We start from the raw sequence: 14766 nt of genomic DNA, 5'->3' as shown, positions 1-14766 counted from the left end.
ATAGACCGCAGTCGGGTCTTAGATGAACCCTGAAGCTCTTTATATTTGAAGATTATGAAGAACAATAACCCCTTGATCATTTACGAGTGTTGACAAACATAAATGAAAAAACGCTGGCGTTCAAAAGCCTGAGGCCGAAATCGGGTTATGTTAAGCAATAAAGCGATGTTATCTATTAAATTGTGGCTGGTATGCACATTTGATACTGTACTTGGAGATACGAGGCCCAGGGTTTGATATCCGCTGCCATAAGATTGGGCGATAGGAATGCTGCCTGTCCTTGTAAAAAGATCCAGCAACAGAAACGTCATTTTGAAGCCCTGTGCCCGTCAATGGCTCTGGAGAATTTTTATCCTTATTTTCAAAAATTATATTTCGAAAAAATTAGTATTTTTACGCTTGGCTATCACGAAGAACAATAAAGTCTTGATCATCACACCTTGTGTTCCCCGTGCAATTTTTTGGTAAGTTAATATTTTGGTAGTTATTATTCTGCAATCCCGCGGTTTTAACATTGTTATCATTTGATACCTGAGATTCTGCTTTATGCATTTTCCGAATTACATTTTTGAATTTTGATTTTTTCCGTTTTTGTCACTTTTCCAAGAGACCGAAGCGATGTCGCCAAGCAAATTATGGCTGGTCTGACGCTGCTATGGCTTCTGAAGGACGTATCTGACATTCTAACACTTACCAGATAATGGACAAAAACTGTTCGCTAAACTATTCTCCCCCTTCTTTCTTACAGCGACAGTAATTTAAAACTGGAAATACTCGTTTTTTCGGCACACGTTAGACAAACCCAAGTCCTGACAGAAAACATTAAATTGTCTCCAGCAAAATCAATTAAAAGCAAAATCACTGCGAATAGCAGTTGGTGCGTAATTAGAATTTTTAAATTGTTATAATCCAAAGAATTGAAATTCTTATAATCCATATTACGTAATTATTAAGACGAAGCTTAACTAATGCAGATACAAAACCATTTCTCCTTCAATGATGTAAAAAAATTTACAAACAATCGATTCACAACATGTATTAGCTTAAAGTTGGAGTCGAAAGTCTGGACACGCATGGCTAAAGAAGCGCAAATCCTAAGTTTACTAGACCAAAATAAATGTCTCATTAATATACAGTCACGCAAACGTTGAAATCCAATTATCACCCGCAGATATTTAAATTAATGAACACTTTCCTGTAGATACTTCCTATGGATAGACCCTTCCTCAAAGCTAGTTCCCTCTTTTTTTAGCCAAAATATCAGCAGTGGGAATTTCTCACATAATAAATCTTTCGGTGAGTTGTATGTTAATATCCATTCTTATGAAAATATGACATAAATAATTAATAGAAAAGGGAAGAGACTTTTAGAATGTTTATACAGATGCAAATGATTTATAGTTGAGAACTTAGCGAGCTGGACAGCCCGGGACGTACACAGGATTTTCTGGGGGAGGCAGAGGGGGAGTCAGAACAACTTTTTTCGACAGAGTGGTTTTACCAAAAGAATTTTTTTCGCAAGTACCAAAAGAATTTTGTTCGCAAAGAGTTAGGGTTTTTCGCCACCGGGAGTCCTTCTCCTATGAAAGTGGCTATCGGGCCCTTGAAAACTTTTAAAGAGTAACAGATATGGTTCCATTAAGAAACTAGTATTTACAAATAACAGCTAAATAGGGACAAATCCTTTTATTTGACAGTGAAATAACAACAAAATCTCTGGACATTTCGGTTACACATACAGTGGTTTATCTGCTGATGACAGCCACTGCATATTTGACAGAAATATCTAGATATTTTGTTGTTGTTTATTGTCAAATAAAAGGATTTGTCACCATTTAACTGTTATTTGTACGTCATTGAAAGACAGTGTGGTCTTGAAAATACTAACGAAACTATTATTCATTTGAAAAGTTCTTCCTCAATAAAATCTTAACTTTTCTACGAGATATACAAGACCTTAGATAAGGTTGAGGTGATTAAAAAAAAAGAAAAAAAAAAAAAAAAAAAAAAAAAAAAAAAAAAAAAGATGACAACAACTTTACCCCTTCTCAAGAACAAGTGTGACTTGCGTTTTGTTCTAAGGGGCTTTAGTTGAGCTTAGACGAACTTTAAAAATATCTTTAACTTTAAGAATATCTTAAAATTTTGGATTTTTTTTTCAATTTTTAATTTGATTCAAAACCATATGCAGCTGTGCAGTTTTTAGCAGTGGCAGGTGTCAGATTAAAAAAAAGAAACTGGGAGAAAATCAACATAAAATAGGCTAAAAACACATGGTACTAAATAAGCTGAGAACGTTTAAATTTCTTTGAAGGTCTAGTTGTCTTTGGGAATCAAGAGATGGCAAATGCTTCAATTGTCACGGATGAAAAATGTTATCCAATTTGATTGATTAGTTTTGGTTATTTATTTCCATGGCTCAACTTGGAAACTCAGACGAAAATGTTATGCTGCTGTAAAATCTTCAAAATCTTAAACGATCAAATATTTTCGAAAATCGAGGTTTTCCGGTGTGACTAGACTAAAGATTTGTCATGAGGGCAAAATTTGTATTTTGATATCCTTGTTACTTTGAATGGGAATAACCTTAATCTATTAAGTAATTAACCTAATTTTAAAAGTGAAAAACGAACCTTGCTGACATTAGGACGCCTAGCTCAGGTACATTGTACGATGGAAGAAAACAAATTCTTTGCAGCAACAAATGACGAAGGGAAAAAAGAAGACAAGTCATTTATGGCTATTGGATTTTCGGTCTTTTTGCTTGCTGCCAATTCAGTTTCAGTCCTGGGGTACTTATCGGTTATAATAGACACTAAAATTTTGATCGCGAATGATGCGAGCATGATACAAGAAACTGGTCAAGCAACTTCTTTATACAACACAATTAGCTTTGGTTGCAAAATAAATTGTAGCTATATTTTTTAAGTATTTAGTTTGTATATTGGTTTGCTTTGGTTTATGCAAACAAATTTGGGCTATATATTTGCACATTAGGGGGGGGTGAGGGTAAAGCATAGCATATATTATATACAGCAACGGTTAGTTTACACATTTAATATATGCTATGCTTTACCCCCCTAATGTGGAAATATATAGCCCAAATTTGTTTCTAAACTATAATATATTCATCATATTTTGTTTCATTTCATTAGCATTAATCGAACTTCACTTCCCGAGTGTCTATTATATAACCGATAAGTAAAAGTCCTGACATCAAGGCCATTTAGTCAAGAACAAATGGCTCAGACAATCACAAATTTCATTTGCTAGTAGAAACATCGTTGTAGAAAAGTTTTTGTTCATTGCCTTTTTACATCTTTTTTTTTTTTTTTTTTTTTTTTAAATCATGACTGCGTGACGAACTGATTCTCCAGAATGAGATTCTGAAATCCTCAACGGAGCAAAGAGCCATTGAGCGTTATTCCGAAAAATCGGCAGTTTTCTCTTAGAATTCAGGAGAGAAAATTGTCCGTTATATTTTATTTTACCTCCATTTTTTCTACTGCAAGTATTTTATGCTCTATAATCTTGTATAATTCTGGATATTACGTATGTCGGGGAATCAAAAACGAATTTTGAAAAATTGATCTTTATTTTACAAAAAAAAAATGTTTTCCAATCTTCTATTTTTTCACATCTCTCAGCAATAGCAAGAAGCTAGAATATTCATTGAATATACCAATATGCCCATAGCTTATCTAATTGCGTAACAAACTCCCACCTGATCAGACAAAACAGAAGAACACATAGACTAATAGAGGACATTTAACTTGGTGAAAATTCTATTCCTGTTCGCTGTTGGGTAGAACTACCATAATTTCGTATCTTTAAAAAATTCTATCAAATCGTAACTTTTTTACTCAATTTTACAGTTATTTTTCATTTAGCTTTCAACCACAACGCTGACATATGAGTTCCAATATATGTATCTCTTAGCTGACGGGTTTCCATCGTAGTGGGGATTTTTTTTTCATCTATCGTTTTCTTCACTTATTCTTTCTATTTTTTTTACCTTTTTGATTTTTAATGTTAAATTTTTTTTTAAATTGGGCTTTTATGTCATAGTCTAACTCTCCCCATGTTAGGAGAACGTCGAGGTGGGCCATATGCATAAAAGATACGGTGGTAAACAAATGTAGGAAGAAATCTTGGCATTGAAACACAGCACTTATCTTTCTTCCTTTGTCGTCTTTTTATGCTGTTTTCGACTTTGCGACCCATTTCAAAGAATTAATTCATCAATTTCATACTAATCGACTGCATGAGGTCCAAACAATAAAAATGACAATGATTTCGTTATAGAGTTAATATTCTTTATTTTTAACTGAGCGATCCCTATCTGCCTCCGTCTGACACTTTACCTCTTTACAACCATTCTCATAAAAAGAATTTCAAGCACCTGATTAGGGACTACCGACAGGATTTCAGCGCCCTTATCCATTTAGGGGCCTTTCTTCTATGAGAATCAACACATTAATAATTTTTTATATGTGCCAAATTTACCCAATCGACTTTGCTGATTCATTTTCACGATCCAACGTGGAAACACTGACGAAAATGTAGAAGTGCCGTAAAAATCGACATTTGTAACTAACCGAAAGAAAAATTGCAAAAAAAAAACACGGTTCCAAGGTAAGAAATACACCTACAATTTTTTTAATCTTAATGTTTTTGGTTCTTTCATTATTTTAAAATTCCTCAAGTTGGAATTTACAAAAGAGAAGACTCCAATTTTTACTAACACTACGGATATCAATTTTTCGTTATTACATCTTACTTGTAAATATTTTCAAGTTTGGTCACGACATAACGTCTTTTTCACGGATGAGTGCTTCCCTTCCCCTGTTCATCTTGCTCTCAAACATAATATTATTCAACAGCCAAGATTGGTGACCTATACTGTTGCAACAAAGGGTCTAAGCACTATATGAGGTAACGTATAACTAACCTTCGGACCCTGCGTCAGGCCTAGGATCAGCTTTGTGGTCCTTCTCAGAGTACCGTAAATCGTAGAAAGAGGAAGCAAAATCCTAAGAAGAAATTAGACCAAGAAAACTCCGAACCTTTAAATAAGACCGTTTTCGAAGCCAAAATTCTCTGCTCTAAAAATTTTTAGAGCCAAAACGGGGATTGTTAGTCCTTAACTTTGGGAACTATTGATAGATTAACGGAAAAAAGACAAGATGGCTTTTATCCCTACAAAGACCTGTCATTGTCAGCGTGACGGTGCTATTCAAGTGTCATTAACAATGGAGATAGACACCATTAAAATATGGAACTACAGACTCCAGCTCCAAAAATTTATGTGCTAGAAATTTTGCCAAATTTTTATGTTTTTTAATATGCTTCTGTTATAATTTCCCTAGAGGACAGAATTTCAACCAAATACGGGCACAGCAGGTCTAGGGCACCTCCCAAGAAATCCCGCAATTTTTAAGATTCTTAACATATATTTCTGTGACAAAAAACGTTCAAATGGAGATAAGTTCATAGAAAGGCAGCGTGGTCTGGAAAAACAAAAATCTAATTTAAGGTATTAGGTCGAAAAAAAAATTCTGGGACCGTTTTTTCTTTCGAATTTTTGGCTCTTTGGTGAATTTGAGCCTCATCTTGAACATTTGGGTAATTCTAAAATAAATACCCGAACAAATGCCTGGTTCGGGCAGGTTTCATATAATTCTCACCTGGTTAGTGGTATTTCAGTGGTCATAAGAAAGCACATTTCACAGACTGAAAATCTGATTGCTAAGGAGCTGGGAATAACTTAGGCAATTTAATTACGTAAAACCAAAACATGCTAATATTGTCTTCCCAGTACAAAACAGTACAAACGTACAAAAAGTACAAGAGAACTCTGAAAAGTACAAGAGAAGAACAAAACTCGTGGAATCAACATTTTCAAATGACGGGCTTCTTATGCTAATCCTGCAATTAAATTTGTTCTATCATAACACTCACTTTTCATTTTTCTAGGGAGTACTCGCCTATTTTTATCTTGAGCAAGTTTTACTCAACTGAAAATTCGGGATTGAGTTGAAGGCTTTCGTGGTTCAATTTAGGGGAGGGGGCTCTGCCTAACCAAACAGCTTTACTAACAGAGCTCTGAAACCTCAAATCACGGTAACCTAGTTGTTGTTTTCCCGACGTATGGCACACTTCCACCATATGTTGGGAGTACCAAATTGTATATACGATTTTTAAATGTGGACATCCTTTCTTGGCATGAATATCAAATTTTATTGATTAGTTTGTTATCTTTATTAAAAAGATGTGTTTTGACAGCTGAGTATGAGTAAATGTTGTCTTTTTAAATGTGCTAATTGGTTTTTCAAAATAACGTTTTATTAACACAATTATAAAACTTCTTAGTGGATAATCAGTAATCATTAAGAAACAAAAGAGCTACAAGGATAGACAAAGCATAAGCGGGAAAGATAACGAAAAGGGCTGCAATGTAAAGCTTACAAAGAATGGGGGTGGTTTTGTCCAAAATTAAGTCTTAAAAGCTACTTGATATTGGCCCACCGATTTAAGACCTTATGCGTTGACATTTCCGACTGTAAATACATATAGGAACATTTTTACGAAATAAAAGCGTTCTGATAAAACCCAGTTTTTTTCCATTTTAATTCTAAATAATATGAATTTTATAGCAAACACCTCAAGAGTATCAAAATTTCCTCTGAAGAGTGATATACACTACCCGCAAGTCACAGCTTATACAGAGCTTTGACTACTTAAAATTTTATCAGGAATTAAAAAGTATATATATGCATTATATATATATACATACATATGTATATATGTATTCTGTCTAGGTTATTTCAAAAAGGTTATTTTTTTATAATATCCATATACCTTTTTTGAGTACTGAGGACAGTTTATCTGAGATCTTTGCGGAAATATCTGTTTTGTTTTTATGTTTTATTTACTGGCTAAATGTTCTTTCATTTTGTTTTTGCTATTGTTCCTTTTTTTCTTTATTAATATATTAATGTTTATTAATAATTGTTTGCTACTAAAGAAGGACTTCACTGGACCAATTCTGGAGAAGGGGAAAAGTAAAATAGGTACATTTTAGGCAACTATTCAACTAGAAAGACAACTAGGCTTCCACAGGTATGACTTGACTCTAAAATTTCGAACATACATTGACGAAGAAAAGAATCAATAACGCTTCATTTCAAAGCTTTTAAGCCATATACAAAAATTGATACATTTTTGGCAACTATTCAACTAAACAGACAACTAGCAATCATCCTGTGTCCCTTTTTTCCCCAAAGACTCCCGATAAAAATTTGGAGATGGCCATTTGGTTCAGCACAGTCGAAAGAACCGACAACTATACCTCTTGGGTGGCGTGACCCTCCATACCCCCTGGGGAAAGGGCTCTAAGTTACACAATTTAACCATTGTTTGCACGCAGTGTTTGTCGTTGGAAAATATGTTTATTTAAGGAGGATCTTCTGCAGGGGGATTTGTCACTGGGAGAGTTGTCCATAGAGAGAAAATTTTTCGCAGGAAATGTTGTTCCATACTTTCAAGTTTGAAAATAAAACTCGTTTTTTATTTAACACATCAGAAACGAATGCAATTAGACAACCACAGACAAAAAATGACAGATATTTCGAACCGTACCAATTCAGCCGTTTTGCTTGTTTGTCTTTTTTTTTGTATAGACGTTATCTATTTAATTGGGGATTGAAGGTGAATAATGAATACCAGTTTCCAATTTCAAGTTCTTTTATTTTGACCAAACCAGACATGTGCGAGAAATATATAGAGAAATATATACATCTTACTTGATGACATAAATAAGAAGACCCCAGAAATTAGTAGCAATTTAGCGTTTCGAGAGGCGGGCCCGGACCCCCCCCCCCCTTCCCCTGCATGGGTGCATGAGTTTAAGACGTAGGTTTCTTTTAATTGCTTCTTAGTCACGTCTGCCCAATACAGCCTCAAAAATATTTTAAAAAACGATAGTAGCCGATCCAGGGACCGACAGTACCTCTTTGGGTCAAGTACAGTCTAAATTTTGGCATTTCATGATTATATTTATTCAAATCTGTCAGCCATAAAAGCAGAAGAAAAAAGACAATCAGAATTCTAGTAAGTCCCTCTCTTTCCTACAATCCTGAGATTCGCTACTGCATGATACCCAGCACACAGGGGAGGGTGGGGTTTTATCGTCTGATATTCGTCAAAAGGAACCCAATCTTAAAGAAAAGAAACATCCACTTTTTTCGTTTTTTTTTACCTCCTCTCCCATGTCCAGGACTCATATCTCCTTAAGGTGTTCGGCCTGTGTTCGCCTATGCATGTAATTAATCTTTAAGGTAGGGCAACGCGGGCTACCCCCATTCTGAACCAAAATGAGTGCTCCTTTTCCACCACATTCTCTTGCAAAACAGTTCTCCCCATACCCCTACACTTGCTTACACCTGGCGTTCGTTGAATTTTTATGAGTATTGATCCTTTATTGGGTTTTCCAAGTCAATGGGGGACGGAACATATTTTTTGTTTCACCTTGCACAATGCAAAGTGCTTATTCGAAACCTAATGAGAGCATCATCACATCAATGGGCTAATGACTCTTTAATTAGACAAAGATTGTGGACATCCACGGTGGCAAAAATGGATGATGAGCTTGATTAGAGAGCGAGGAATACATGGACCCCAACCAGATTGGCAACTGGGAACGAAACGTCCCAGGGCTGGCTAGTAGCTTGATTGAATCCCGTAATTTGCTTTAAAAAATTTAATTTCTCAAGAGTCTGAATTTGAGCAATTATGAATTTATAAAAATAGTTTCTGATTTTAAGCCCTACACGAAACGCAGAAGAAGAAAAAAATCTAAGTCTAACTGTTTTTGAAACTAAAATTAAGTCTCAAACAATTTGTGCTACAGCAATGATGTTCAGGTTCGGCACTAGACCGAACAATAGTAGCCTAATCAGATCGAAGCAAATACAGAAAATTGACAGCAGAAATGAAAACAATATTGACAGACAGGACCACCCAAGAATTAGGACCAGAGTGAAGAAAGAAAAAAGTATCACAAATCCATCTAAAACAGGAACCACCCAGTTTTCTGGTCGTAAAAACAAAAAATTGATAACTTACATGTCTAAATTCGAGCAATTGTCAATTTACCAACATAATTTTTTAACCTTTGAGCCACTCCACACAACCCGAAAAAACTTCGCGCTAACTATGGTTCAAAGCTAAATTAAACTCTCAAAGCAATTTCAGCATTTTACAGGAATAATGTTAAAACATCACTGATCAGATCAACTTACAGAGGTCAATACAGAATGGAGGCTGAATTGGAAGGTCATTGGCAAGAGTGCCAGGTCAGGCATGCACACAAGATTTTTATTTTATTTCATAATTTGATCAAGAAAGGCACAGAAACACAAGGCAATTTAGGATTTCAGGGTAGAGGAAGTGTTGCGGGTCCCGCTGTGATACCCGTGTACCAAGGATAGCTGGACCAGAGTGATCACTAGGGAGACGTATCCCAAGACTGGCTAAAATATGACACCTCTAATTATCGGATGTTTAAAACAAAATTTGATTGCTCCCAAATCTGAATTTTAGAAATTGTGAATTTACAATGTAATTTGTAATCTTTAGCCCCCAATAAATCCCCCGCCAAAAAAAATCTAGATTAACTGTTATTCAAATCTAAAATCCATTTTCAAAAAAGTTTCAGTGTTACCGGGCTAATTTGCAGGTTAGACACAAAAAAGTAACATCAGTAATCACAGCATTTCACAGAAATCGATATTAAGCATTGGTGGAGGGAATGGAATGTGGAAGTTTTCAAAAGGAAAAAATGTCCCGAATTAAATGCAAAATACAAATACATAACAACGAGTAAAACGTTTAATTAAGACAGTAAACCAAGGAAAACAATGAAGTTCGAGTATTTCAGAGTTACATCCTCAAACACTTCTCAGCTGAAAAATAGAACTACTAAAAGGCACAACAAAAAGACATTAAACAACATTAAACTCTAAATGTGAATGTATGCACCTTCTTTTCGAATCTTTTACACAAAACTTGGAGAGAAAGCACGTTGTAGGGACTTTGGGCCCTTGTCTTCTCCCTCCCCCGCAAAAACATCAAAATTTCTACGATTCGGCTATAATTTTTCCCATTTCATTCATCTTCCTTCGAGCAAACATCTGATATCCCATCCATTTTTCTATTTTTTTTAAGCAGATTAGGCTATCAGGTTTTCCTTAAGAAGATCTTCAATTTTAATTTAAGCATATTTTAACATAACTAGTGACTAAATCAGGCTCTTCACTTCGATCGATTTGCAACTGTGCTTGACTAAAAAGTTCCTGAAGTCAGCCCTTGTGGCAGCAGCTCTTGGGCCCAGGGCCAAATATCAGCAGGCAAGGATCAATTCACTATGCCACCTTATGACAACTAAACCAAGCCATATTGAACATTGAAACAAATTGAAAAGAATATGGCAACACTGACCAACACTATAAAAGCGTTATCAGGATCATTCAGTTCCAGACACTCAATATGAAACAACGACGGTGAAAATATGAATGAACTCGACTGGTATCCAAACAATCAAATTAGAAAAAAATAGAAAACATTAATCCGGCAACCTCATACGGTGCCATATGAAGTACCATCCGATCAATTAGTCGAGGACACTCAATATAGAACAATGATGGCGGAAACGGAAGATGATGTTGACATGAGTGCGACTGATATCCGGACAAGCGAAATCCTTTGAGACCCACAAGAAACCGCAAAAGGAAGTGATTTAAAGCGTTTCAACTCTCAGAATAGACAAAAGTCTATAGATCTTGTTACACAACAGATGGCCATGAAGTGGGATTTCTTTTGAGTCTTTGCATAGTTTTTCCTACAAGTATTTTAAGCTTACTTTAATCCAGATATTCTTTTGAAACAAAAGAGGTGTGAATTCTAGCGAAATTTCTGAGAAACTGTCTTGAGATCATGGCAACAGCACATTCAAGTTTTTAAGATTCAGCCTACTGAAAAATGTATTCTCAGCAAAGGAATCCCTAATTATTTATCTTTTCCCTTTCCCCGTGTTCAACTTTTGCGATCTTAATTAATGTAGATAATACAAAAGAAGAGGGAAAACATCAACAAAAACCCCAATGATTTTCAGGTAATCAAGCTTGACCGTACGGGTAATAGGCTGTCTAGGACATGTGACGGTATCTAGGAATTTGGTTCGGGGGAGAGGGGATGCGGTCATGGGTGTGAGGAAAGGGGGGAAGCCGCCCGCCGACAACTTAAATTAACTCTAGATACTAACAAGAACGCTTCGTATATTGGAATTTTTCTGTTGGATGTTCACAGGTAGATGGTTGAAAAAGCTGGAAATAAATAGAAATTTTAGATTTTTGGTAATTATTGATGAATACAAATTTCAAAAGGTAAGATATAACTTGCTGGCGATGTGAGGTTCTGTGAACTGACTATATAATTTCAGCTCCTTCCCTTCCGTCACAGAATCGGCTGACCCCCTAGACAAGATTCTGCCTACGCCCATGGGTGGGATGGTACCACGAGAAAGAAGAAGAGGTCGACCTCCTGTTGACCTATGTATAATGGTCTCAAATATATATTTTTTTTGCTCTGCCAAAAACCCAGAGGCGTCCTGGCCGAGTGGGCTGGTGCGCTGGATTCGGGATCCTTTGTCTGAGAGGACGCGGGTTCGAATCCCAGTGTACCCAATTCTTCAGTTTCGGACGGGGGTCAGTGACGTGACTCTGTAAGCTTAGCCAGAGTCGACCCAGCTCTAAATGGGTACCTGGAGAAATCTGGGGAAGGTAAACGGGAAGGGTGTGCGAAAGCACAGGATGGCTGGCCCCCAACCCCCCATTGCACTTCCTGGCTGAAGGGCCAAGAAACGGAGATCAGCACCGCCGGTACGGACTGTAAAGTCTAATGCCGTATCCTTTACCTTTTTACCTTTTAAGACTAATTTATGAGCGAGACAAATACTTTTATTTCTTAGGAGAATGCCTTCGCATTTTTACGAGTCGGAAATTTAGTTCGGTGGAGTGGGGAGCGTCAAACCGAGAAATGCTCCTGGGTATAGCCCTGCAATGACATATGACAGATATATTGCCCTGAAGTTTAGTCTAAGATATTTAACATAGGTACTTGCACAGGAATATGTGGACTCCAATTTGGGATGAGCCAAGTCAAAAACCCCACAAAACACTTGATTTCTTTGGATTGCAAAATACATCCTTCAAAGTCGTAGATTGTGCACTTACATACAGGAGAAGGATCAAGGATGAATGTTCGTTCAGGTGTATATAACCTTACCATTTTATTTGCAAATGAATTCTGAGGTCCTCCATCCGGATTTGTCCGTGAAACAATAAATTGAACTAGTCCCGAGAGACTACTAACCTAGATCATTTCTTAGTTACCCAGCCGTTTTAGATACACAAGTGAGACTATTTATATGTTTCTTTGCTTGCATAGGTACTGGATGTTCTAAAAGTTTCATCTATATTGATCTTGTTGGCACAAATGACCAAACTTAACTTATCATCTACTTGCCAGATCATATTCAGGCAGCCAGAATCTTCAATATTTAATGGTGGCAAACTGCTAATTAGAAAAGCCGCGTCTTCATTTGGCAAGTAGCATCAAAAGCCAATTAATGCGTGCTTGGATGGGCTGGACTTAACCCCACCCAACGGAGGTGTGCCTTGATTGATTGCCCTTTTCGATGTAACTTAACCTTCTTTTCTAGTAAAAGAGGCCAACGAAGACATGAATTAAAAAGCTCATGGGATTAGTAAACGTGATGGTGAGTGATGAGTTTCGATCGATTCCAGACTCTTTTCAAACAATCACCTGCTTAGAGGTTGCTGCTCAGTATTTTAATGCACAGCTTTTGGTCTTAACAGCACAAAATAACAGCACCCCTGGAAGAAGTCGCAATGCGTTACGCAATTCATGTCAACACAAAGTCAGTCAACCTTGTTTTAGACATAAACCCTTTATAGGAATTTAATTCGAAGGGTGCAGGGCCGCATCAAGACCCGTCTTAATTCCTGAATAGGAGTCACATGGAATCCACACCTTAGGAAGCATGTGCAGAAATTGTGGGGGAGCAGCCCAGGGTTCAATATAGCAGATTGCAACTGATTTTCGTCACTGACATCCATTACCGTCCATTCTTTATACAAGAAATTAACGTTGATTCACAATTGCAATCGATAGGAATAGGCTATATCGAAGGCAGGGCGGATTTCGCCTTGACTGGATTCTCGTCTAAGACAATTAGTAAGGAATCTTTATTAGTCTCTTTATTAATAGAAAACCCAGGATACGACGCTTTTCAGAGAAAAGCGTCAATTCACGAACACCTAGGCGGGGGAATATATCTAGGGAAACTAAATTTGTCGGTTTTACCAATTTTCTTAATGAAAGTATTGAAAAAAGGCATTTTTCAATACACCCAGAAAAATATTTTTCAAAGTCTGTGGAGAGCCCCCTTTTCTTCCTCATATTGACGCTAGTGGACAAAAGGCCTTTAGCTATATAGCTTTCAGTTCGAAGCTTGAAGTACTAAATGAAGAATTTTTAAGGAGAGTAAACATACGGTCTTAAAGTGCCTAGCCATATTGAAGCACTTTGCCATACTAAATTGTTGCAGTAAATCTACCATAGTCTACTCTAAAAAAAGATGTCGCAATGTATCCCGCAATTTAAGCAACCAAAAAGTCAATCGATCAAAACAAAATTTGGACAAAGTCCAATTTCATCGAATTGACAAACTGCTTATCTAACAGGGTACAGCTTCATCACTTAAATGAATAAGGAAACTAGAGCCGTGTCCCATTTTAGCGTTATTGACCTAGTTTATCATGTATCGAACCGTAATACAACAGCAAACAGCAAATGTGAAAGAGCTCACATTATATTACACAATTTACGCTACCAAGAAGTCAATCAACCCTGTCCTAGACAAAGCCTTTAACTTAATAGTTTTTAATTCGGAGCCTGAAGTATCAGAGTGGAAAACCACCCAGGTATGTGTTAGGTCTTCCGGTGTTCAAGAAATTAAAAGTAAAATTCTCTACAATTAGGCTAATTGACATAGTCGATAAGTTGTAGCTGTCAACAAATTTAAAACCATAGGCTACTTATTATAACCCTCTTACCTGTGCAGGAGATTATCACATGATTGTGTAGGAACCACTTTTCTGTTGAGCTGCCCATCGGGCGTAACAGTTGATCGAACTTCGTCGTCTGATTGCCATTGTCGTAAATGATGGAAACTGGCAGGCTAAAAGAAAAACAGCAGTTCTGTTTCCAAAAATGTTAATAATAGGGACATACGAAACAACGAAGGACAGTTAAACGAAGAGAAATTTCAGCAAATTAAACACGGTTTTTCTTAAAACCACTTTCTAAGATTGTAAAGGGAAAAATCTAAAAATGGTCAGACCAAGTTTTGCGTATTAAGGATGACACGATTACGGATCACGGATTTAAAGTTCAAAGTTAACATGATTGCCAAAGCTTGGGCTCTTTGGCAATATGACTCCATCATTCTTTTACAACTAGATGGGCACTTTTGGGGACAACCCCCCCCCACCATATTTGACAACCAATGAAATCATTTTTATACAATCCTGAAAAAGGTTTATTACACCTTTGCCTGTCACTCAGATTATCTGTTTTGGCTGTGTCTCCTAATACATATACATATACATATATATGTATATA

General features: G+C 36.5%; 1 protein-coding gene across 1 annotated transcript in view; it reads right to left on the bottom strand.

Moving 5' to 3' along the window:
- LOC136026240 (uncharacterized) overlaps positions 1 to 14766 on the bottom strand; it is a 142560-nt gene that overhangs the window by 95275 nt on the left and 32519 nt on the right. The window contains exon 3 of the mRNA XM_065702597.1: positions 14199 to 14323. Coding sequence (XP_065558669.1) covers positions 14199 to 14323 — 125 coding nt within the window. The remainder of the gene's footprint in view (positions 1 to 14198; positions 14324 to 14766) is intronic.

Source organism: Artemia franciscana, chromosome 4, assembly GCF_032884065.1.
Source record: "Artemia franciscana chromosome 4, ASM3288406v1, whole genome shotgun sequence".
Lineage (NCBI taxonomy): Eukaryota > Metazoa > Arthropoda > Branchiopoda > Anostraca > Artemiidae > Artemia > Artemia franciscana.
Note: the sequence above shows the minus strand (reverse complement) of the source record. Positions and strands in the feature narration are given on the sequence as shown.